This window comes from Amphiura filiformis, chromosome 6, assembly GCF_039555335.1.
Source record: "Amphiura filiformis chromosome 6, Afil_fr2py, whole genome shotgun sequence".
Lineage (NCBI taxonomy): Eukaryota > Metazoa > Echinodermata > Ophiuroidea > Amphilepidida > Amphiuridae > Amphiura > Amphiura filiformis.
Window position 1 is genome coordinate 51,647,355 of NC_092633.1, and position 27,842 is coordinate 51,675,196.

The 27,842-nt window shown below is 36.9% G+C and overlaps 1 protein-coding gene across 1 annotated transcript in view; it reads right to left on the minus strand.

The window, feature by feature from the left end:
* Nucleotides 1-27,842, minus strand: part of LOC140155576 (nuclear receptor-interacting protein 3-like) — a 67,440-nt gene that overhangs the window by 12,778 nt on the left and 26,820 nt on the right. The window contains exon 3 of the mRNA XM_072178479.1: nucleotides 16,705-16,860. Within this exon, the coding sequence (XP_072034580.1) occupies nucleotides 16,705-16,860 (156 nt within the window). The remainder of the gene's footprint in view (nucleotides 1-16,704; nucleotides 16,861-27,842) is intronic.

The following is a 27,842-nucleotide window of genomic DNA, read 5'->3' on the forward strand; positions in this document are numbered from 1 at the left end:
ATTTTCAGAGTTCACCATTTAAATTTAATAGGGCATTTCTCTTGATGTAAATGTCACGGAGCACTCAAACCTTGAGTGTTTTACTCAAAACATTTTATATTTCAGAAAAATTATAACAACATTTGATTTTATGAACATTCGGTAGCCTATCCTTGAAGGGAGCACATCACTAAATCAATGTGCCATTTATGTAACCCTAATGAGTTCCGGTAAAATACAAAAACTTTTTGAGGTATTTGGGCTGCCCTTTAGACTATAAATCAGAGAGAGTAGCGAATTATATCTCAAATAAAGTGTAAAGCCTATGCATGAATTTGAGTCGCCAAAAAAGTCGCATTTTTATAATTATCGAGAAAATAGGTCCGCGAAATAAAAAGTAGGCAGAAACAGGTTTGTAGTCTTGAGAGCACATCAAAAACAGTGAGGGCGCTGTTTAGTGCCTCGTACCTGGAAAAACGAGGTGGAATTTCAGGCTACCCATACATTGAAACATGTGTTCAACTTTCATCGATTTGCAATCGACTGGTTGTTATAAAATATCTCAAAAGGTGCCCAAAAATGTTTACACATATTTCAAGGGGGGTTAAACCTATGAGAAACTGAATATAGAACTTTCAACTGTAGATATTGTAAATACAATCCAAATATTGTTGTAATAATGTCAATTTTAGTTGTATGCAGCTATTCATGACAAATCAATATCAAAGTATGGTTTATTATTATTTAGTTCATCATGAACACCATCAGTGTTGCAAGCATGCGTTTAACCTTTACCGATGTAGTACATTTTTTGCCAAAAATGGCAACACTTACATGCGGAATGGCAACTCTGCTATTTTTTATATTAATACATTATACAAACTACACTAACCTATTGTACACGATAATAGTACAATTTTATACAAGTATTCTATGCGAGAACCAGCTTTATTATGCACCTAAATCCATTTACAAAATTGAAAGTATGCAACATTTTCTGGCAACACATCTTTTACCACATGATTTTCCCCAAACTAATTTGTTCCATTTTCAATGTAACAATTTTCCATCAAGTCAACACTAAAATGACAAATCAAATGAAGCGTTACCATACGGGTTATGAAGCCCAGAAGTTAGGCCTAAATGGGAATATTCAAAATTATCAAAAACACCCCTATTTAAAATAAATGGTATAGCCCAATTCTGAGCCCATTCTAATTTGTTATGGAATGTGTTTGCTACTAAGCCTTCCATCTATATCGGAAAAATTATAAGAAAATATTGAGAAATTTTATGTGTGAGGTACAGTTACTCTAATAAAAGGGTACTTTACTGCTTGAAAGTGTGACAATTGGTTAATTTGGCTAATAATGGGAAAATGTCCGTTCCCATGGCAACAAGATATAAATTGTCAAAATAAAACCACCAGTGTTTATATGAGACAAAGACCTCTTACCACTCAACTTATAAGGAAAATCTATTTTTGGCCGTTGCCACCAAAAAGTTGAATTTCCTGGACAAGTCCTCTTATAATCTTATGTAAAACTCTGCTGGGTGTTTCAATCATGTATTATGCGTGTTTGGTCAAGTGAGGGTAATTTGTAAAGCATCAACTTGTGAACAAGTCATAGAGGGTTTGATCATGCTGATGATGTTGCCATTTTGGATAACTTCTGAGTGTTTAAAGCCCAAAATGAATGAATAAAATCGTGTATGAGATATTTGCGGGGATATTTGGGTGCAATGGGCACTTCTGGGTTGGGTATAATAGATTTCTATCTATACAATTAAGTATGATATATTTTCGATGGAATATATATTTTCACTTGAAAATTTAGTAGTTTTCAGAATTGCAATTTCTGAATATTATATAAAAAGCACTAATAAGACTATAAATGTAAGAGTATGGGATCATTTTGAATGTTAATAAATGCGAAACGCCGGCGGTAGACACCTGCAAGATCAGGGATTGCCGCGATTCTTGCAGTAGCTTTTATGAATAGAATACAATAGTGGATACAATAGCGGATACAATAGCGGAACAATAGAGCTCTCTTATGGGCAAATAAACCTCGTCGCGTTTTGCTAAATTTCACTTCTTCTTTTCATGAACTAACCGTTATTTTTTAAACTTGTGGCAAAACTTCGACCGAAGTTTTTAATATCTTCAGTACGAAAGGTCAAAATTTTCAATTATGGACGGCTTTTCCTGTCAGCTATATATAAATTATATACACTTTAAATACATTATCAGTAGATTGAGGGACTTCGAGGACTGTTAAACATTAATATCAATATTTAATAATTTGCCATAAAATTTTTGTATTATTTCGCGAATATAAAAAAAAAATCAAAAATATCTGATATCAGAAGGACATTCCTCGTATTCAGAATGTAATTTGATGTGTCTGATGTGCTCACAGGTCCCACAAAAAATACTGTGGAAACGTTGCTATCCGAGCCCTTAAAGGAATAAATAGGCAGACAATCTTCCAGACCAGCCATCCAAACATAAAAACCAACTCTGACTTGTCTTCTGCTTTGAATACACATGTATAGAGCATTATTTGCAATGAAATAAACACAGTTGAAGATTATGTACAATAATAAATGGCTCAAATATATATTGTGTTAAACAAACTGCGCCTATTATTATCATAAAAATTTCCACGTATCACTGCAAATCATTTTGATAATGCTAATCAAATCATTGCCCATTTTCTTTTAGTCTTTACAAGCTGTACCCGACTCAAGAAATAGCCATTGTATCCAAACGTAATAATTAGCTGTGCAGCCAGGATAAGGCTATACTCAAAGTGATTCTTCCAATAGCTAGATAAATCAAGTACTGAAATTATATATAATCATCTTCTACAGGGTGTCCTATAAAACGCCCGGATGAAGAGCGGGCCCTATGCAACGAATGTGGGGATGTGATTTTAAAATAATTTTTCAATAATCAGTCAGTGTGAAAGCCATATCTTATATCTATCATTTGCAAAAACAACAGTTGTTTATTTGATAAAAACTGATAAAATAGTTTTGAAGATATGATCTCGGATGTAAAATTGGTTGTAGGAAAACATATGGATTTTGTTGTTGATTTCAAGCCATATGCATTGCACGTGTACAATGCACCATTCAATGGGTTTTTGAGCCTATACGTGACCGAAGCTCACTGATTTGTATAATTTTTCTCAGAAACCAAACTCTTTTAGTGTGAGATATGTATCTCAAAGGACATTTTCTTAGAATATAGAAATTGATATTAACCATTCGACAGGTTTTACGGTTCTTGAGTTATGTCAAAAAATGCTAAGCTCTCTATGTTTTGTCCAATAATTCAAGAGCTATAACAGACGGTGAATGTCATGCGTCATTTTTGAAATCCTCAGAAAATTTCATATACGATGCCTATAGACGATTCTTATAATTGGCACCTTTTCGCCGTTGATGGCGTTTCCGGCTCGGCTAACTCCAATTTAGCGGAACGGAAAACTGAAGGCGAGGCAGATTGACCAGGAAGAATATAAACAAAAGTTTCTGATGAACATCAGTTTCTGCTTCTGCTTCTGCTTAAGTACTGTACTCATCACCCTGTAGGGTTATCTCGGTACAGGTCTGGTCATGTGGGTAGCAGCAAATTAAATCCTGAAGTGTGCGCGGATGACTAAATTATTTATGTCCAAAGTATCTAAAGCAGTTTTAAAACTGTCCACGCTCGGTGCCAACTTTATTTCCTCAGGCAAAAGATTCCATTCAGGTAAAGTTCTTGGATAGAGTGAATATTTTAAATAATCCTTGTTGAAACTGGGTGTCTTATATGAATATTGTCCATGCATACGGCGAGAGTGGTAAGTGTTTTTATGAATAAATTGTTCTATGTTACTGGGTAACAGTCCCCGTGACTCCTTGTAAATCAGGGCTAGCCTGGCTTTAGTGCGACGAACTTCCAGAGTGTCCCATCCTAGGTCTTGAACCAAAGCAGATGCACTTGTTTCTCTGCTGTAGTCTCTTGAGACGAAACGCGCTGCTTTTCTTTGAATGTTCTCGACATTATTTTTGTGAGTTTTGTGGTGTGGGTCCCAGATAGTATTACAGTACTCCAACCTGGGTCGAACAAGTGCCTGATAGGCAATTGATTTAACATCTGCAGGGCAGCTGAATATATTTCTCCGTAGCAATCCCAGTATTCTATTTGCTTTGTTACTGATCTTGTTTATATGAGAACCCCAGTTCAAGTCTTTAGATATCTCTACACCAAGATAAGGATAACTTTTGACGTCCACCAATGGAGTGTCGTCCATGTTGTACGTTTGGATTTCAGGTTTCCTTTTATGCGTAACTCCCATCGAAAAACATTTGTTTTTATTAAAGCTCATCTGCCATGTTTTCTCCCAATCAGAGACTTCTTTTATGTCTGCCTGAAGCTGAAGCTGGTCGTTTGATGACTTAATCTCTCTATATACTATACAGTCATCAGCAAACAGCCTAACTCTGGACTTGATGTTATTTGGCAAATCGTTAATGTATATGAAAAACAGCAATGGCCCTAGAACCGTCCCTTGCGGCACACCAGATGTCACTGTGGCTTCTGATGACGATGCCCCCTCCAGAACAACTTTTTGATGTCTTTTAGTTAGAAAGCTCTCAATCCAGGTGAGGATATTATTTCGTATCCCAACATTGTGAAGTTTAAGAAGCAGGCGTTTATGCGGCACGGTGTCAAAGGCCTTACTGAAGTTCATTATAATTAAGTCAGCTTGGCCTTTAGAGTCCACAATTTTGCAAGATCATCAATTAAACCTGCAAGTTGGGTTTCACAAGAGAGTCCTTTTCTGAAGCCATGCTGCTTGTCATACAGAATGTTATGATAATCTAAATGATTCATTATGATTGTGATGGTGGATAATGTGCTCCAGTAGTTTACACGAGATAGATGTAAGGGATACAGGACGATAGTTCGCCGGGTCTGAACGATCTCCCTTCTTGAAAAGTGGCGCCACATTTGCATTCAGCCAATCTCTTGGGAGCTCACCGGAAGAAAGAGACTTATTAAAGATCTTGTTTAAAACAGGAGCCACGCTCGATGCACATTCGCGTAGAACTCTGCCGGGTATTTCATCTGGGCCCGCAGCTTTATTTGGCTTGATCTCTTTCAGCAGCTTTTCGACACCAGGAATGGTTATGGTAATGCCGGATATGTCTGTTACATCATGATTCTTATGACTAGGGACATTTCTGTGGTCCTCCTTTGTAAACACCGAGCAAAATTGGTCATTTAGAGCATTTGCCTTTTCTGTTGTCGATGAAGCAAACTTTCCATCAGCTGTCTTCAGGTTGGAAACACCAAACATTTCCTGTTTCTTGGTTTTCAGAAAATTCCAGAAAGGCTTTGTATTGTTTTCTTTCAGGCTACCCCCAACCGTATCTCTCACATAATTTCTATAGACCCTGCGAATCTTCCTATCAGTGTTTCTACGCTGAGTTCTGAATTTCTCCCAACTTTTGGAAGTCCCACTCTTCCTGGCTTGTTTATAATAACGCTTTTTCTTGCGAATGTCTTTCTTAATGTTGCGGTTTACCCAAGGCAAATTGAACCTTGAGGTACTCATTTTAGAAGGGATATGTTTGTCCATTGAAGCCAAAAGTGTATCTCTGAAGAGCGACCAGATTTCATCCACACTATGATTTCTGATAAAGTCTGGCGATAACTTCTGATCAAAAGCACTAACATCATCAGAGATATTTTGGTAATTTGCCTTTTTATACAAGAAGATTTTGCGTTTAGCTGGGCGCATGAGCTTAGGTTTCACATCGGCATCAATAACAACAACATCGTGATCGCTGATGCCTGCTTGAACACTAACATTCTTGACAAACGTTTCACGTTTCAGAAACGTGAGTATGTTTTAGTACTTTTTAGATATGTGAGCTGCAAACGAATATGCGCAAAATGAATTTCATGTTATCAAGTTACGTACACATCGAAAATTAGAATAAACGGAAGTGCCAATGCTTCATATGCAGTGTTTTCTTTGTGAATTTGCGAAATGACATGGGTGTCGAATTCGGCATTTATACGTCGAAGCCGTCTTTCAAACAATTGCCACATCCTTATTCTGTGTGGAATCAACGTAAATCAACCTCGTTAGTATCTGTAAAGAGTGATTTTAAAACTGAAGGGGTCGGAAGCATGTTTTGATGCTTGGTTTTGAACCACGGATACTGAATAGGGCTAGGGTCAAATCATGTGGAAATCACAGGGCCTCTGGCTAGTCACATTCACAAGCTGCTGGGACAAGCTTACATTGGTTTAAAGTATTGTATGGATTGAGAGTCAGGACTAGCCTCCCAATGCGATGACTGACTGAATAAAAGAAAATTGTAGAGTTGTCAAACTGTTTCCTACAAAAGTTCCTGCCTTATTTTACTTAAGAACTCTAGTTGTCCACGTCCAACTTAGTTTCGTCAGCAGACATTGACTGTTATCACTTTTTTTTTAACGGAACACGATGTGACTCTCCACTAAGTTGGACAATAAATAGCCCTGAAACACGTAGCGGAAGATCGTGATGGTCCCCAGTAAGTATGATCCGTACAGCATGCTTGGAGATTGAGAGCCAACATGGCGAACTGCAGGAAGGTTTTACCCGCAGTAATTGGATTTGTGTGACTGTCTGCTATCGGAGAAATGTACATAACAAATTCCCACCGTAGCGACATAGACACCCATATGATAAAGGACGCAATGCGACGGTGGGATTTGCACACGACTACGCATTCGATGTTAGAGTACGTTGCAATCGTTTTTCGGTCAGGCTGAGACAGCATTGAAATTTTTTTGCAAAAGTTATTTCGATGAGTCAACTTAACTGTATCTTTCGAGTAAAATATGCCTATTTTGAACAATCCCCGGAACAATCTAACACTTTGTTAGCAACATTTTTGATATGATTGCCCGTTGTGATTGGCTGTGTTTAATTCTGAACTTCCATTGCTTTACAGTGTCATGCTTCAGCAAATCCGAAGTGAATGCAATGGTCTTTAGCCTCGAATGTAAAGCTATCGGTGAGCAAATTCGTGGCTAGACTTCTCAAGCAAGGGTGATGCAATAATTTTGTGTACCCCGGAGAAGAGATATTTTGGTATCGTACGCCAAAAGGGGAAGGGGCAAAGGTTTTTTGGCATGTCAAAAGGGGGGAAAAGATTTGTTGGCACAGCCAAAAGGGGGGGCAAGTGAGTTTTGGCATCTGGTCATTTTGCGAATTCACCAACCCAGGGGAACACATAATTATTGCACTTTAGTGTATTATATACAGAGCAGCGCTCAGTGTGTAACTGTGTAGTATGTTTGTGTATTTGTATGTAGTATCAATTGGATACCGAGTACGGCCACATGGTTTTCACATGAGGGTTTGCTGATCTTTCACAAGATTGCGATCCATATGCACTCATTCGCGGCATACACAGTTTCGCATGTTTGTGATCTTCCTACGCTCATTCGCGTCAAATGGTTCGCAATATTTATGCGCTCGTTCTCTGGCAAACACATTTTGCGGATCTTCACACAGCTATCAGGGCGAAATCCCACACATTTTGTCCTTCTCTGCGCAAACGTGCAAAATTGTTAAAAATCAAGCGAATTTGCACAAAAACAAATTTTACCACAAAGAATCACTCTTGCCCCTGCAACATTTCAAAATGTTGTGTTTTCATGTTACATGTGGCGATTTGATGCTGCCTTGAATTTTAATAATCATCAAGATCTGTGAGAAAATGAGACATCAAATTCAGTTGTGTTGTCAGCATCCCGTGGGGTACATTAGTGTTCAGTACTAAAGTGAGTATGAGGATATGCTGCTAAATCCCATTCAAAACCCACACATTGTCATACTCACTTGTTTTTCTCTCAAGAGCCCTATTCTCACAATGTTTCTTTTATATCCTTTTTGATCTTATACAGGAAGAGAGTTTTGCAACTACATGTATAGCTTGGATGAGAGACATTCAAGTTGGACTACCTGGGATCTGATGGGTAAAGGAACCAAGTGGACTACCTACATACCTGGTGTGGTGTAAAGGACATGGACATTATCAAATAGATACATGTAGCCTACATGTGGTGTGATATTGGGCTAATGGGCTTGCAACAGTGCATTTTTGCAGGTGAACTTTTAAAATGAGCGGACTCTAGATTATAACATAAAGCAGAGTGACTGTTTCATGGCATCATGTGAGAAATTTGTTCACTAGTGGACTACATTAATACAAATCATGCAAATCATGAAAGAGTGAAGACATAAAGAATCATTTGTCATGAAAGGTAAACCCTTGTTTTTCCCCATCAATTTGTGACACTATATGTAATTCACTAAGCATTCTTAAGGGATCTGGAATGAGCGTTTTGAGCGTTTCGATAGTATTTTTTGTGGGACATGAGAGCACATCAGACATATCGAATTGCATTCTGAATACGAAGAATGTCTTTCTGATATCAAATAATTTTCATTTTTGAAATTCACGATAGAATACAAATTTTATGACAAATTATTAAAATTTGATATTTTTCACATTTTTGATATATAACAGTCCTCGAAGTAAATTTTATAAATCTTATGATACATTCTTAAAGTGTATGTAGCTGGGAGGAAAAGCCGACGATCAATTGAAAATTTTGACCTTTCATATTGAAGATATGGATTTTTTCCCAAAAAGACCTTAATTTTTTTTGGTGTTTTGGAAAAAAAAATCCATATCTTCAATACGAAATGTCAAAATTTTCAATTGATCGTCGGCTTTTCATCCCACCTACATACACTTTAAGTATAAATCATCAGATTTATAAAGTTTACTTCGAGTACCGTTAAATATCAAAAATATCAATTTTTAATGATTTGCCATAAAATGTGTACAACATTGTGAATTTCAAAAATTCAAAATTATTTGATATCAGAAGGACATTCTTCGTATTCAGAATGCAATTCGATATGTCTGATGTGCTCTAATGTCCCACAATAAATACTGTCCCAACGTTCATACCCCACCCCTTAAAGCTAGAAGTGTTTTTTACTCTCTTAATGTGAAAGAGTGAAAACTCATTCTCCAAAAAAGTGACAAGGGTCAAAGGGAGTGAAAATCACTCCTAAAAGAGTTAAAACTACTCCTTAAAGTGAAAATCAATCCTGAAAGAGTGTTCAAGGTATGATTTAAGGGCCATGAGTTTGGAGAGTGAGATTTTCACTTATTTCAGTCAGAGTGTTATCTTCCTGATCCACTGACTCTCCAAAGTATTGGATCCACATGCTTGGTGATAATTGTAAAAGGGTGATGACAAAAATGTTCCTTAAAATGAATGCGCAAAATTCTAGAGTCATATGAGTATTAGAAACTGAGCATCAGTATTTTTGTACTTTTTGTGTCTTTTATAGGATAAAAGACACAAAAAGTACAAAAAAACTTCATATTATAAAAGTCACAAATTTAAGTACAAAAATACTGATGCACAGTTTATTATCAAAAGCTACTTCACAAGGATTTCAGGCAAACTATTATTTTGTGGTGGACAAGGTATTTTGTGCACATACACACCCCCACACATATTTCTACCAACCCACCCCTTCACACCAAACAGCTAGGAGCAATGTTTCACATCCCTTTCCACAAGCATTGCATTTCAAATATCTTGTTTGTTTGTTTGTTTGTTTGTTTACCCAGGTTGGTCCGTGAGGAACACATGCTAATCCACGGAAAACCATGGACCGTTCCAAGCTCATACAAATGCACAAGCCTGGATAGCCAGTGTAGGCTAATATATGCATGCTGGCCTAGATAGCTTTGATAAACAAAGCAAGAAATGGAAGAAAATAGCTAGGAAAAAGAGAAAAGAGAGAAGGCCACTCCCAAACACAATTGTACAATTTACTCTTAGCCCTTACTTCGTGAGAAAGGAAACTGGAATTCCAATCTCAGGCCCCGATGCAAAGGCTGGGCTTGAGAGTGACATGGCTTGGAACTTTTTACAGTGTTTATTTTTACAATACATTGTAATTGTATGCCAATGATGCTATGGTATTATTAGATGGAACTGATCCAAAATTAACAAATTTTGCACAAAATTGCCACAAAAAGTGGAAATTTGTGTGATTTTGCCTCAAAAGTGGGGAGGAGGCAAGAAAAATATTGGGGGAAAATTCTGCCCTGTAGCCCTGCCACTGCCAAAATTACGATTTGTTGATTTGTTGATTTTGCCCCCCATGAAATTTTGGGCACTGTTTGACCCACCAATAGCTTATTGTCAATGTTATATTCCTATATGATCTTTTTTTCAAGTTTTGAAGCAAAATAAAAGTTCTGGAGTTTATCACAAGTTATTGCATTCTTATCTTTATTGTGTCTTTTGCAGATCGAGTAATTACACATAATCGTTTAAAAATACAGCACAATGGAGGGTAAAATAATTGCACAACCATATTGTGTAAAAATGTTTTTACCCATTTCTGAGTAAACCTGGTTACACAACAGTGGGTAAAACTGTACCCTACATGCATGAATTTGATAAAACTTACACATCAATGGGGTAAAAAAGGGAACTTAGACACTGTTGTGTAAACTTTACACAGAATTATGTAAAATACAGCACAATGGAGGGTAAAATGATTGCACAACCATGATATTGTGTAAAAAAGCTTTTTACCAATTTCTAAGTAAACCCAGTTACACAACAGTGGGTAAAAACTGTACCCCGCATGAATTTGATAAAATTTACACATCAGCGGGGTAAAAAGGGAACTCGGTCATCATTGTGTAAAACTTTACGCAATTAAGCTGGTGTAAAGTAATTTAAACATAGTGTGGTAAAAAATATACCCCACTGAATTGTAAAAGCTGTACCGCACCATGGTTGTGTAAAGTTTACCCCACTGGCAACTGAGTTCCCTCCGCTTTGTTCCTTTTTACCCCACATTGAGTTTTTCTGCTGTATGACTTGCGAATATACTTCTTTCTTTTCCTTTGCAATAATAGAAATAAGCTTTAAACAGAGCCAACAATGGTCAAATGGTTTTGCTGTGATTTTTGTACCAATTTACAGGTGGTACTATGTTGCAAGGAGTTATGTTAAAAGAGTTCCCAGTAGGCACAAATTGGGGATGGATTCTTGATTTTTCTTGAACCGAGAACAAATTTTGTTCTACATTTGTATTTAACCAGTCAGTCTGGACAGAGACACGCTTGGGCTCTGATAGGACCAGGCGCAAACAAATTGCTCAATCCCAGCCTAGTAAAAGAACATAAGCATGATATAATGCTCTCAGGTAGTGTCTATCCAATCTATACAAAGCGACACTTAGGAAACGCCTTCCTGGGAAAACTTGCCAGAAATGTCAGTCACACAATTTTTTTATTTTTATGTTTTTCCTCTGATTTGCAGAGTCATAAGGCCCAGAGACAAATGCTAGGATCATTAGTGATTGATTTAAAAAAAATGCCAAAAAATTATAATTTTGTGTTCAGAAAGGGCAACATTTAAAATTTGGACACAAATTGCGATGTTGCCCTTTCTGCATGTTCTGGACATTTGTTTTTAGCATTTGTTTCGAAGTCCAGATAGGCTCTCCAAATCAGCAACAAAAAAAAAGTGATTTTTTTTCCAAACATGTAACTGGACCCCAAAACACTGATTTGCTCCACAAATAATGCAATTGAGTAATTATAATAATTATATTTCCTTTTCACTTGCTGTTACAGTCCACTGCTTAGATTTAGTTTCTAGATTGGAATACATTAATTCAAAAGTTGTTTGTTTATTGTTGCCACACATGACACTACACTGCTGTACACCAGTGTACACATAATACTGTAAACAACTTAATTTTGCAAGCAATTTTGCTAATTTCACTAGCGCCTTCAAACGCTAAATTAAATTGCTGCTAAATAGTTCATTTCTAATGAGTTTTACATAGCAAGAAGATGCAAATTTGTGACATTAAATTGCCACAAAAACATGACTTCTTGCCAATTCGCCAAATTAAGTTGCCGTGAAATTAAAGTGTTTTACAGGACTTCATATTGCTCACTCCCAGGTGAATCCTGTAAGTTAAAGTTTCCTGGTCTTTGTTAATGGTTAGTCTTGATTCAAGCCTGTATTCACCCAGAGCCACATACTCTATGTCACTGCCTGCTGCTGAAGTTATCGGTGACAGATATACATGTAATCAAAGGTAGCTGAAGACTCAACTGCATAGTGCTGCTGCTGAAGTTATCGGAGACAGATTCTCTAGCTATGGCTGTACGTCAAAGATAGCTGCAGATATTAAGGTTTTCATGAACATGTATTCAAAATCCATTGCTGTAAAGAGAGTCTTGAACAAAAAAAGGGCTTCAGTCAACCACTTGGCTTACCACAGCAACCTGTAAATTTGAAAAGAAATAGAATAAGATATTTTTATTCTTTCACATTGTCAAACAAGCTTTTTACATGTAAATTGAAAATATCATTTTCACTGGTCACATGCTGCATGTTGACAACACAAAAAACATTTTGCGACTATCAGCCTCAGTTCTACATGTGTATTGCATGTACATTTTTTTGTCATATTTCTGTCCCAACATTTGGTTTACTGAGAGTGAATTTAAAAAAAAAATATACACATGCAACAGAAAACATGCCCATTTACCCAAGAAAATGTACAACTTATCATTAAAGCAGACTTGCTCGAGAAGTCTAGCCATGAATTTGCTCACCGATATCTTCACATTCGAGGCTAGAGACCATTGTATTCAAAATCTAGTTGGATTCGCTGAAGCATGACACCGTGTAAAGCAATGGAAGTTCAGAAGTAAACACAGTTATTAGCGCCAATCCGGCTTAAAGTGTGTGTGTGTGTGGGGGGGGGGGGGACAATCGGCCTGAATTGTCAAAAAGTGGCGGAAAATAACTAAAAATTGGTCATTTTGCTGAGGGGGGCAGAGATGCCAGTCAGAGTTGTCAACAAATCCTGAAATGGAAAAAAAATTCCTGAAAAATGTACTTTGCCTATACATTGGTACTGGATCATCCAAGTAAAATTTAAAATCCAAGTAAAAAAGACTGGCAACACGTCCCCCATCTCCCTCTGTCCCCCAAGATTGAGGATTGATACCCATGAATACAGCCGATCACGACGGGAGATCACATCAAAAATGTTGCTTAAATTGCACTGCAACAAAATTTTAGACTGTTCAAAATAGGCAAATTTTAATCAAAATATACAGATGACTCATTAAATTAACTTTCATCTAAATGTCAATATTAACACAATAATAACACATGATGTCAACGCTGTCTGTCCGAAAACGACAGCAACGTACTCCACTCGTGGGGTCAAAGGTCACGTAGGGGTCATAGAGGTCAAAAACGTAATTTCAGCTCAAAATGCATCTTCTCCCACATATAACGTAGTACAGTGGTGCCACTTGCACACGTTCATTGTCATTACCCAGTGTCTATGGGGTGTACACAGATTTGGGGTCACTTCCGGTATAAAACGAAAAACCTTCAAAATTTTTTATTAGCTCAGTAAAACATGGGACAGTAACGGTATGTTCACATATTATCTGCAGTCAACCAATGTATATGTGGTATTTTTTTTATTTGGGGTCAAAGCTCATTAAGGGGTCACTTCTGGTATAAAACGAAATACCTTTAAAATGCAACTTCTTCCACAAATTCTGTAGGACAGTGACGCCACTTGCACACATGCATTGTTATTACCCAGTGTATATGGCGTGTACACAAATTTGGGGTCAAAGGTCATTAAGGGGTCACTTCCGGTATAAAACGAAATACCTTCAAAAATGTCTATTAGCTAAGTAAAACATGGGACAGTAACGGTGTGTTCACATACGATCTGCAGTCACTCAATGTATATGTGGTATTTTTTTATTTGGGGTCAAATCTCATTAAGGGGTCACTTCCGGTATAAAACGAAATACCTTTAAAATGCATCTTCTTCCACAGATTATGTAGGACAGTGACGCCACTTGCACACATGCATTGTTATTACCCAGTGTCTATGGGGTGTACACAGATTTGGGGTCAAAGGTCATTAAGGGGTCACTTCCGGTATAAAACGAAATACCTTTAAAATGCTTCTTCTTCCACAAATTACGTAGGACAGTGACGCCACTTGCACACATGCATTGTTATAACACAGTGTCTATATGGTGTACACACATTTGGGGTCAAAGGTCATTAAGGGGTCACTTCCGGTATAAAACGAAATACCTTTAAAATGCCCCTTCTGCCACAAAAAGCATAGCAAAGTGATGCCACGTGGACACGTGCATTGACATTAGCCAATGTCTATGGGGTTTTCATATATTTTGGGGTCAAAGGTGATTAAGGGGTCACAACACGGCTGTGTTCGTGGTCTTAGACCACAGCTAAGTCTAGTTAAATTAACTTTCATCCAAATGTCAATATTAACACAATAATAACACATGATGTCAACGCTGTCTGTCCAAAAAACGACAGCAACGTCACATGTAGCATCGAATGCGTAACTATAGTGTGCAAATTGTAAGCTAGAGCTCTCAAGTAATAGCTGACATATATTGTGATGTACCAAAATGATTCCTAGAATGCTAGCTACACCCTTACAAAATCAATTCTAGAGCTCTGCATATGACTGCACTCACTGCCTGCAGCTAGTGCTATACTGTGGTAGATTCGCATTGACATGATTGAGACTTGAGCATCTCTCTTTTTGACTATTGGCTGAAGCGGAATTTGACATGCACTAGGCTATCAACAATTCAAACCTTAAATCAGAACTTGATAATCACTCTTTTCAGATATTAATGACGTTGATTCCACACAGAATAAGGAAGTTTCAATTGTTTAAAAGATCGCTTTGAAGTATAACTGCCGAATTCGACACCCGTGTCATTTCGCAAATTCACAAAGAAAACACTGCATATGAATGATTGGTAGTTCTGTTTATACTAATTTTCGATGTGTACGTAACTTAATAACATAAAATTAATTTTGCGCATATTCGTTTGCAGCTCACATATCTAAAAAGTACTAAAACATACTCACGTTTCTGAAACTGATGTTCATCAGAAACTTTTGTTTATATTCTTCCTGGTCAATCTGCCTCGCCTTCAGTTTTCCGTTCCGCTAAATTGGAGTTAGCCGAGCCGGAAACGCCATCAACGGCGAAAAGGTGCCAATTATAAGAATCGTCTATTACTACGTACAAAATGTGTTTGAATCATCATCTTTGATGTCGTTTGAAGAAACAATTTCAAAATGGACTTGGGTCATTCTTATATTCAAGAATTCAATGATAGCTAAGACTGCTCAAAGATGTGACTTTCATATGAATGATTATTGAAATACATTTTTTAATATTACTATATTCGTTGGGACACGTTTTTATTGGACACCCTGCATAAATTAATTACACAAATGGCAATAAAATAGGATTAAATGAGAAATACAAAGACACCCGGGATCAGGAAAGCGCACTCTTTTCTCGTGACGTAAAACATGACCCAATATCAGACAAAAATCATAGGAACTGCGGGTGTCCATGGTGTTATGTTAAACAGCAACCCAATAGGTGAATAGTTGGTGATGAATTAGTCCGCAGGGACCTTTCAGTGCTTGAAACTAATTAACTTAATTTAACACCGTTATAACATAGACAAAAACAAAAACAAAACAAAAATGTGACGCTTTATTGGGGCGCGGACAACCTCGTCTTCGCTATGTCGCAGATAGGGCTATATACTTTTTCTGAATCGTTATAACCAGAGGAATACTTTGCCGTGGTTGTTGACAAAGTCGGAGCGGTTGTGAAATTTGAACCCTTATATGAAATTTTTACATAGCTTATCGTTTTCTACGCATTTTTTTCTGATCTGCAGACGTCGATTAGAAGTTGATTTTTGAGGGTGCACGATCATGACGATAGCCCCCTTCTTCCTACTAAAGCAATCCAGAGTTTTTCGGAACTAGAGATATAGATGCCGTTGGTGGCGTCTGGCCAGATGAAGGGGGCTATTATAAATACCCGGCTACCTGATATGTATAGACCCGTGACGTCACGCAGACGTCACGGGTCTATTAGATCTGTCGATAATGCACTTTTTTTGGCCCAGATCTATGCTGTTTCGTATATTTATCGGCGTTTCCAACCCTTTTGAAACCATTCTAAGGCATTCCATGCGCTACAATGTCAAAATTGTGGCTACATCAAAGATATCTCGGGCATCTCAGAGCATTACCTGTTTTTTTTCCATATGAAAGTAATTAAGGTGTTCCATCAAAGCTTTCGTCGTGTGCTGCCACCTAGCGGTGGTTCCGGGAACGTTGCGTCCAGCACAACAAAATATCACATTTTTAATTCAACCAAATTAGTTGTGTATTAATTCATTGTAATGGGCTGTTCCAGTTGAAATCCACACTACCCCTGTGGAAGATTTTGGAAATATCTTCCACAGGGGGAGTATGTTTTTCATAGGTAATTGGTCAGGATTAATCATTTTGAAGCCCATACTCCCCCTGTATTATGGCTTTACCAATATCTTCCACAACTGGAGTGAGCATTTCAAATTGAAATTACCAAAATGTTGATTCTATTTGAAACTCATACTCCCTCTGTGGAAGACTATTTAGTTAAATCTTCCACATCGGTAGTGTGGATTTTAAATGGAATAGCCCAATGAGTTAGTTACCTGACATTCGACGTATAGAAGTGTGGTGTCTATTTCGGGTTGGTAGTGATGGCATCGTTTTTGTTCATCTATATCTGTTGATGATTTCCGTCTGACCTGGTCTTTTGGTATGTCCAACTTCTGCATTTGTTTCTTCCTTAATATTGCATGGGGTTGCTGGATGAAATGAAAAAATGTGATTGAATTTGATTTAGTTTAATGTGATTTCTCAATATTATTTTGAATGTTTCTACCACAATAAGTGGAAAGTGTAATAGTTTTCCAAAGCAGTAACTTAATGTAAGTTAACTTTAAGGGAGTCTCCGGTAATCATAACATTATGCCTTATATGTTAGAAAAATAATTATCAAGCACGAATCACATGGTTTCATTTAAAACAAACTCATATTGAGCTCTCAAGCCCGCGATATTCAAAATTCCCGCGCGCCGAAATTGTCTAAGTGCAATGACGTAATGATTATTTGTGCTCAATTGTCGTCAGCCTTCATTGTATTACTGGGACGTCATTGCACTCGACAATTTCGGTGCCCGGGAATTTTGAATATCGCGTGTTGAGAGACGGATGTTTTTATTCGTTTTTATGGTCAATATGAGTTTGTTTTAAATAAAACCACTTGATTCGTGCTTGATAATTTTTTTCTTACATATAAGGCAAAATGTTGTGATTGCCGGAGACTTCCTTTAAGGGATCTGGAATGCGCGTTTTGAGCGTTTCGACAGTATTTAAGTTGTGGGACATGAGAGCACATCAGACATATCGAATTGCATTCTGAATACGAAGAATGATTTTCTGATATCAAATAATGTTCATTTTTTTTTTAAAATTCACGATATAATACCAATTTTATGACAAATTTGATATTTTTCACATTTTTGATATATAACAGTCCTCGAAGTAAATTTTTATAAATCTAATGATATATTCTTAAAGTGTATGTAGCTGGGAGGAAAAGCCGACGATCAATTGAAAATTTTGACCTTTCATATTGAAGATATGGATTTTTTCCCCAAAAGACCTAATTTGTTTTTGGTGTTTTGGGAAAAAAATCCATATCTTCAATACGAAAGGCCAAAATGTTCAATTGATCGTCGGCTTTTCATCATCTACATACGTACAATTTAAGTATAAATCATCAGATTTATAAAGCTTACTTCGAGTACTGTTAAATATCAAAAATATCAATTTTTAATCATTTGCCATAAAATGTGTATTACATTGCGAATTTCAAAAATCAAAATTATTTGATATCAGAAGGACATTCTTCGTATGTATTCAGAATGCAATTCGATGTCTGATGTGCTCTAATGTCCCACAATAAATACTGTCCAAACGTTCATACCCCATCCCTTAACTTAACTTACATTATTTATAATACACCTTTTCATGTAGAACGACAATGCTATCAAAACGCTATATCGATGATACTAAGTTTTAGATAATAATCAAATATGATTTCAACAGGTGATTTAATCGTCATTCAGAAATACAAACATATAGCTCAGAAATCCAATATGGCTGCCATTTCATTATCAGGGTTTTCTGCACAGTGCCTAATAAGTCACACATTCTTTAAGGTTAGCCGAGAGTTTTTCATGCGCTGGATTTCAGAGGGGCGTAAGTTCATAACAGAAACAGCCATGCAAAAAATGAACAAGCGTACCGGGACGTAGGCCTACTTACAATAGAATATCGATCCACGGTCAAGACATGAAAAGGCTATGAAACTTGGCTAAGCTCGTGTCCGGAGCTCGTGAGTCGGGGGGGTGTCATGAGGGGCGGCATGCCGGGTCGGATGCCGAGGGGCACAAGCCGTTTTCGGCAATTTTCATAAGGATTTTATACATTTTAAAATTGATTGGGGGCACTTCGTCAAGCTACTGGAAAATGTGTTGATTTTGAATTTATAAATAGCCTTGATATCTTTGATGAAATAAATCAATGCTGCTATTCCCCTGACTACAATGTAATAGGGTACAACAATAATATCAAAAAGAAATTATTTGCAAATCGAATTTGGGAAGAATATTCAACAAGACAGACTTAGCAGGCCTATAAATTTCTGAAAAAAAAGAAATGAAAAAAGAAAAGCAGAAAGAAAAGAGGAAAGAAAGGAAGTAAAAATGAGAAAAGAGAATAAAAAAAGAAATTTCAGCCACACGGGGACTCGAACCCACAAAAATGGTTCATAACAGATTCCCAGTCCAACGCTCTATCCACTCGGCCATACATCAGCTTACGCAATTGCTTATTCTCGAAGCGGATATATAACTATAATTGGATGCAATTACTTGATTACAATCGCGTCCGCACAATGGCTCTTAGAATAAACACGCATGTCGGCGCTGAAATTTTGAACGAACTGATGGAGGAAAAACCTCGTTTTTTGCAATATTAGCTTCAATTTGGAGTGAAAATCAAATGGGATAGCAATTGGCAGAATGTTGAGAAATTATGTAGTATTCAGATGTCTAAATTAACGTCCCGTAATCAAGATATCGATAATTTCACAAAACAGTTTTTTCTCAGGCAAGATTCTCGAAAATGTTCCCCAAAAACGGGCTTTTAAAATTTAATCGGTACTGTATTTGGTTCTTCCCCATGGCAACATTATTTCTTTAATCGATTTGTAGTACAATACAAAAAAGAGGAAAACAATCACTCGGCGTGGTTTTATACGGGGCGCACATTTGAAAAAACGTCATGGAACGCGTTTTTGATCTTGTGAACATGGTGCGTAAAACGGCTTTAAACGAAGGATTTTCAAATTTATTCAAGAAATTTGTATAAACACACAAGAAAAATGTTAAGCTACATCCAATGCACCAACATTTCACTTGCTGCGATATTTGATTACTGAGAAAACTCTGTTTTAGAGAACAACTTTATACGTCTTTTATACGTTTTTTATACGTTTCTTCGTGTAACCTTAATACTGTAATGCCATTAATAGCTTCCTTGATAGCTCAGTTGGTAAGAGCGCTGGTCTTGATACCCATTGGTCCTAGGTTCAAATCACGGTCAAGGGTGATTTTGTTTTCTTCTTTGGCCACTCGGTAGAAAGATTAGGCTAAATTACGTGCATATCATTAACCGTGAGTTCTTAGTCGCTCTGTAGGCTGTTTTTTTCTAATTAATTACTTAGTAGTTAGAATTGATACAATATTAATTCTTATCGGAGGCGGGAGAAACGTGATTTGGAACCTTGGGCTTATATCATGCAATTATAGTATATTATATGAACGCTCCGATGCCAATGGTTAATAGCTCAGTGGTAAGAGCGATGGTCTTGATACCTAAATCATGGTCAATATTATGATGAGAATCTTTTCTTCACGCATAGGATATTATTGTTGATTGAAATCGCTGACAATTGTGCAATAAGGTTGAAATGCATGGCGTGCTATAGTAATGATTAATCAGTGATGCGACCCTCATTAATGAATTCCACACGTTTGGTACAGAAACGGTGCAAGCTCTATTAATTAACTTCATTAGTCGGGAGGTGAGGCTATAGTATTCATCTTATATATTGTGTGTGTAAAGACATTCGTGACCTGATAACCGATACACTAGGAAACGAATTTGGAGAAAACCCCGGGAGAAAACCTTCTGTTAATAAAATACTATGCTGAGCCACCAGCCTGGGTGGCTCACGCTCCAGTAATTTCAGATGATTGAGCTCAGTAATACATCAAAGAATGTCTTCCAATTCATGAAAACAAATAGATAATCAGCTTATCGGATTAAAAGCTTAGAGGGAAGGTCTTGCTGCTCAGCGAGTGTTTGTAATTATCAGAAGGTTTTCTCCAAATTCATTCTCTATGACTACAGCCTCCACAATTAACCCGAAGCTAATTATTTTTACAAGTTTGTTTTACCATATTGAAGTATTTTTTTAACCGAGGCTGCCGAGTATACATTAATGCACAAATTATTAGAGTGCCTAAAATTAAATCAGATATAATAAGAGAGTGCCTGTTCCTTTTATATGTCATTAAACATAATTAAAGAAACCTTCGCCCAGACAGTTCAGAAACAGCAATTTTTTCGAACGGAAAATAAAAATACGGTACATTTATATGGTATATATACTCACTAATATATGATTCGAAAAATTTGCTTGGAGCGCGCAATAAAGTGTGAGGTAAAGCTCTTCAGCGCCTTTTTGCCCGCACAAATTTTGGGCCATTCCAGTTAAAATACACACTACCTCTGTGGAGGATTTTCCTGTGGAAGATTTTGGAAATATCTTCCATATGGGGCGTATCAATTTCAAATAGAATTAGCGCTCTGAGGGTGTATGAAATTCAATAGAGCTGCCTAATATGCCAATTCCATTTGAAATTCATACTCCCCCTGTGAAAGATATTTCCAAAATCTTCCACAGGTGTAGTGTGGATTTTAAATGGAAGATTCTAATCTCTCAACTGATATTACATTTACAAAATGAGTATTTCAGCACGTTTTCCATTATACCAGTGGTAAAATGCATTGAAAAAGACGCATGTTGCTCATGCACACATTAACTGTGCATTTAATTATTGGTCTCACTATAAAGCACTACATAGAAAACATTGGCATAAATGCAACTTCTTACAACAACGCTTTAATTATGTGATAGTTCATATTTACATGACTTCTGCCAACACTTTTGGTTCTCGTTCACTGTCGTTTAAAATCTACCGATAACACAGCCGTTCTAATATTGCGGTTGTAGTAAGTCTAAGGGAAAGAATGTGGCTAGTTGTTTGGTTAAAAAAACGACACTGTTTAGAATATCGGGATTAACACAGGTGGCCCTTATGGTGTGTACTGTAAAAGACGTTGCAAAATATCAGATGAAAGAGCTTATAAATTAAAATCATGGACAGTAAGGTCTATAATAGGTATCTACATTCCAAGCAGAAACGCTTTTCAGAAAAATATCACCCTTTTTCAACAATCGCTGAAACCTAAACATGCAATTCCAGGCGATTTGTAAAAAATAGCGTCAGCATATTTGACTATGAACTTGGGACACCGAAACAAATGCTTGCATTGGTGCCAGACCTATTATAATGATACGATAATTAGGCTCCCAATAATGGCTTTCATTTTAACCGTTATTTATTAAACTGAGATTTTTACTTTTGAGAAATTAATGAATTTATCGAAAAACTTTTTGGAGATTGGTACCTTAGTTGCTCGTCCCCTTAAGTTGGATGAACACGTCTGTATCTCGCTTCCTTTTCCAATTTATGTGGAATAATATTCCCATTAACAGCGACAACGTAACAAAGTTAAAACGGTTTGTGTCATGCATAAGGTTTTGCAATGCATGACTGTTTAAACATGAATTGCAATTTGTAATGGTGTTTTGAAAATGTGTTCTTCATGTCGACTTTAATTGGAAGTCGTCCCGGGAAGACTTGTTCCAATTTTTCTTATAATTTTTATGCGCAGAATGCAATAGTTTATGCATCAACAGCTTCCATTATAGTAAATAGCACTACTTTTCCCAGTCTACTCCCATTCAATTGAACCCTCTCCAAAACGACTGCAAACGACAAGTTTCAAAAATATTTTAAAAATTCAAAAATTTCAGAATTGTACATTTCCATGACCATATTTGGAATCAGCATTAAAAATGCATTAAAATGAGTACAGACAAGCATAGTATTGGTTCAGTGGTTCTTAAGATATATCTTGATATTTTGAGAAAATATCTCAAAAGATTATGTTGAAGCCTATGAGTGCGTAGAGCAATAAACACAGGGGAAGATGTAGGCAAGAATAGATAAAATCTTGTTAACAAAAATAGATGCTTGCAATTAACCAACACGCTATCTGTTGTCAATGGACATACACTTGGATGATAAATTATCGTACAATCTATAAGAAAAAGCAACAGACTTATAAACGACGCCGTATTTTTAGATGGAACAATATTGTTATTATTGTAAGCTATTGTAAGTGGCAAATAGGATTCTTTTTCAGATTTTTTTTTAAAGAATAAGATGCTATTTTGTATTCACCATAGAAGTATAGTGATGTAACAGTGATCTGATTTCCATAGAATTACGATCCAGGTCGTTATGCCTATTCTTTGCTAATCAATTAATGGTGCAGAGTTACAGCGTACGCCTAGTGCAGGGCAATGCATTAAAATTGTTTTCACCTATCACTATATGGTAATCCTGTTATATCACTACTTTTACAGCGAATAGGTCGATATGAAATATTGTTTTTAAATTTCTTATTTTACTTAATTAAAATTTTGCCTAATTTTAGTGGTCAATATTACATAGTTGTGGTAAATTTTACTTGAGGTTCTATACTTACATTAGAGCCGGATTTACCATTGGGCCAGATGGGTCCGGGCTCAGGGCCTCAAAAATTTTTGGGGCCCCGAAAATTGCACGATGTCTTCCTTTTAACCCGAAAACCACCACGTTTTGGGCCAAAATATGGTAACATTTCACAATTTTGCGCGCTATATAGCAAATTTCACCTTCACTTTGGGCTAAAATAGTCTGAAATTGATTTTTTTGGGCGCAAATGTCCTTATAAAATCCAAGCTCGTCTCCCTTTAAATATTGTATCTTATACCTAAAGCGAAACTTGACAACTTAAGTGCACTTGCCTTCCTCACGGTGAGTTTGGGGCCTCCAAATTTTGGCCTGGCACAGGGCCTTCAAAAAAGCTAAATCCGGCCCTGACTTACATATTGTGACAAATGTAAAAAATTTCTCTGTGTGTACTTCGTCGTCTTGAAAAGTTAAAGCTAATGCACATGCTTTATGCATTAGTAATAGCAATGCAAGATTAATTTCACTGACACATATTTTTTTCTTTCATAAACAGGTGTTTTTTTGTCAGAATGATTCCAAATATGCAAATAAATTAACATTGATTTATTTGTCACCAATACATCATGCCGCAGCAGCTGCATATTGACTATACAGGTCCGTCCTGGACATTGATTACCAACTGAAACATGATCAGCAGACAAATACCAAGTGAAACCGTCCTATAGTCTGACAGTGATTATAATGTGAGCCCAACTCCAGCTCTCAAAATTTTGCTATTTTACTCTATTTTGGTCCAACACGGTGTTTTAGGACAAAATGTAGATGCATAGGACAATTATTGTTACCTAACTGGGGGTATATACCCAGCTAAGGTATTGTAATCGAGTGGTTTTCTGCTTCTTCTTCCTCCCTTTCCCCTTGCCTGTCAACATTGCTCTACCTCAGGCATGCTTTGACCGAATTTGACCATTATTATGTTTTGATGGATCCAAGTGTGTGAAAATATTGGATCCAACACATAATAATGATAAAATTGGATGCTTTACGCCCAATATTTATTGGTCTCGCTATGAGTTGTAAAATATTTTATAACTCCTAGCTCGACCAATAAATATGGGCTCAACCAATCCAATTTTATATCAAACTTGGTCACAATAGGTATTGACCATGGTAGTACATGGCACATCACGGTTGTTTGATAGCATGTAAATCTACTTCATTTATAAGAAAAGGTGAACACTGATGGCGCTATTGATCTTAAATCGTGTTTTTATCTTTACAAGGGATAGACACTGATATAATGGTATTAAAACATAGTAAAATAGTAACAAATAACAACAAAATTTTCGAACAACTTTTTGTCCTGAAATGTTAGGAATAACTTATATTATATATTTGGCTAAATTAGATTTCTAATGTATGTAAATAGCGCCCTCAATTTTCACACAAATATACAGTTACTACAAATACTACAAAAAAGCAGAAAAAGATGAATAAGTTGGAACAGAAACGAAAATCTATGTTAAAAAGAGCTGGACATACAAATACATATTAACGTGATAGTTGTTGTCCAGGTCTAGAATTGAACTTTATACAATGTCTTGTTAGAAAATTTTAATAAATGATCACATCAAACAACCGTGACATGACTCTGAGGAGGATGGGGGGGGGCCGGGGGGGTGCAAATCACAGAGGGGTCACGAAGGTCGAAGATGTGTCTTTTGCGGCAAATGCTTCTTCTCCTGCAAGTAATATTATATAGATGTTGGCACTTGTACATAGGCATCGGCTATACCAAGCGTTTATACAGGGTGTCCCTGAAAGAACTGTATCTTCGGAAACGGAATTGTTTGGGCTTTTTAACGCCACAACTAAACATAACTAAATACTTGGTGTGGTTGAGGAATTGATCAGCTATCACATACTTTTTGAATTTTGACAATTGACCATTTCGATCTTGAAATATAAGAATTTTACGAAATTTCCACATTTTCAAGCCTTTCCACGGATTCAAATATCAATCGATGATCTATATAGTATAGTCAGAGTGTCAAGGCCATCTTGATTTAATAATTCGTCTCAAAGCCCCCCGCGCGATTGAGAAAATTTCAGGTTTTTTTCCGCTGTTTTATTTTTTCCTTATGCACAACACAAAAACCTCACGTCTAACATTTTCAGACGTCAACATTGTCCAAATTCATCTCAATAAAAAAATCTTCATCTTGACCATAGTGCAACCTCCCTGAGATATGAAAAGGTGGTCTATCCTTGTCACAGATACTAAAACGTTAAGTTAAATAAGATTAATAAATAAAATAATTAAAACCGCATTCCGTATTATGTTTTCAACTTGGGAATCATCAGCGCATGATGCGTCTGTTGTTATTGATAAATATTGACTCCGTGGAAATGCTTGGAAATGAGGGAGTTTTGTAAAATTCTTTGATTTCAAAAACGGAGCGGTCAATTGTAAAAATTCAAAAAGTATGTAATAGCTGATATGTTTTTCAACATCACCAGTTATTTACTTACGTTTGCTTTATGTGTTTAAGTACCCAAAATCTGTTTCCGACGATACAGTTCTTTCAGGGACACCCTGTATGTACCTCACAGAATTGGAGTATTTCCGGTATATACCAAAGACCTTCAAAATGCTTCTTCTGCTATACATATTACATAGCACAATGACGCCACTTGCCACTTAGCATTGCATTTTCTGGACATCTGTAAGGAGTACGGGACTCAAACTCGGTGATAACAAACCTCGTGACAAGGGGAACATTTTTGGAACATTTTGCAGGGGTCAGCTACCTCCACAACACGCCTCAGCTAGGTTTGTGATCTATGACCACCATTTGCCACTAGTTTTATATTTTGTTCTATTATGATTTGTAGGGGCTGGGAGATGGTCCCTTGGACATTTTTAGGGGGGACTTGTTCCCTTCCCTCTGCCTATGAAGTACGGTAAGAATATCTAACTGCTAGTTATTTCATTGGGTACACCCCGTCAGACCGAAACCCCGGCAGTACGAACCACCGCTCCGAATTTTAAGCTTTCCTAACGCTTACCCTAAAACTAATATTAAACCTAACCCTAAACCTAAACCTAACCCTAATCCTAACACCCATCCCAACCCTATAACCCTAAACATAACCCTAACCCTAAAAATTCGGACTGAGCGGTGGTTCGGATTGACGGTATTTCGGACTGACGATGAGACCCGATTTCATTAAGTGGCCTTAGTCTGAAATAATTAACATTGTATCCACTTGACAGCATATGTCTTAAAGTATTTACAGATGAATGATTGAACTATTACCTGATGAGAAGCAATATCCGCCATAGAAAGACAGCTCTGTTACCATAGTAACGGTAAATTCAATATTAGCTTGTATTTGGATAACGTTTGGTATTTTGTTTACCAAGAGTTTTGGCGGGGAATGGTACCATGCGATATATATAAAATGAATACTGTTTGCCACGGCCACATATAATAGTAATGCTGTTGCACCCGATGATTAAAACACATGAAATAATGACTTGTAACACAAGATATAATGGCATATTAAGCATAACAAATTAATGTCGGAGTTAAATCCTCACAATATTAAATTTAATGCCGAGTTAATTCCTGTACTGAAAATATCATGGAATGGGATTTTCATCAAGTTTATCAGTGTGAACATTTCGAAATTCTAAAAAAAACCTTTTTTTTTTTGGGGGGGCAACCCAATTCATCAGTGGCGTGCCTGGAATTTTTATCAGGTGGGCATCAAGTTAGCTCAATCGATAAGGCGTTTGACTATGGTGAGAGAGGTTGTGGGTTCGAACCCTGGCGGTGGTTTAGTACGGTCTCGTGGAAAAATTGAGTTAGCTTGAAATTCCCCTGGACAAGCAACTTTAATACTGCTATATAAATAATTATCTCGTAACTCGGTGAGCTAATCCTGGCTGCGAAGGTCAATTGTGGACTGTCTAAGGTGTGCGTTTCTAAGCAGTAGAGTCCCTGGTTAGTACAAAATTCGGCATTCTGCAGGATGTTGTATAATGAGCATAGCCTGAATGAGAGAGCCACAAGATGCTCATCTGTAAGTACACGATTCTTTAACCCTAACAGGCTTCTATAGCAATAGAACGACCTTAGCATGTGTTGGGTACAAAAACTCATACTCGGTCATACTCATCGAGGTCAAATATTGAGCTCATAGTGATACTTGAAAATGCACATTTCCCATAGAAATAGAGTGACAGCAACAGGCGGGTGAAATTACATAACGATTTCAAAGTTGCTGAAATTTGCTGAAGGGTGCCATTTTGGCTTTTGGCTGATTCTGAATCGACACACCCCTGGTTGTTTCTTAAAAGAAAAAAATGTACATTACATTTCATGAGTATAAAATGCGATATTTAGTTCGCACCAAATAGTCGTGCGGAAGATTCCTTTCATGCTCATTCAACTGTATAGAAACGGTTTTGATGCACGTGAAATAGGGAAATAGCAAAAAGAAAGCTCCGAAATTTCTACTAGAAGCTACATAAGCATAAACTATCTCATTTGCATAACAAGGAACAACGTGCCTATACGCTCTTAATATTAATTTACTTAGTTGATACTAGGTTTCTCATGAGTAGTCACACCGACATCGCCCGGTTAACAATTACATTATACAGCAGAGACACTGAAATGAATACCCGGGATCGATACACGTGAATGTGCTATGCACGATTTGATATTCAGACAATAAATCTTTGGATACTGGGATAGAAAATGATGATTATCTCCCGTAATTGATTTAGTCTAAAGAAGCCATATTTTGTTCCTTGCACTTGAATATATGTGTTGAAC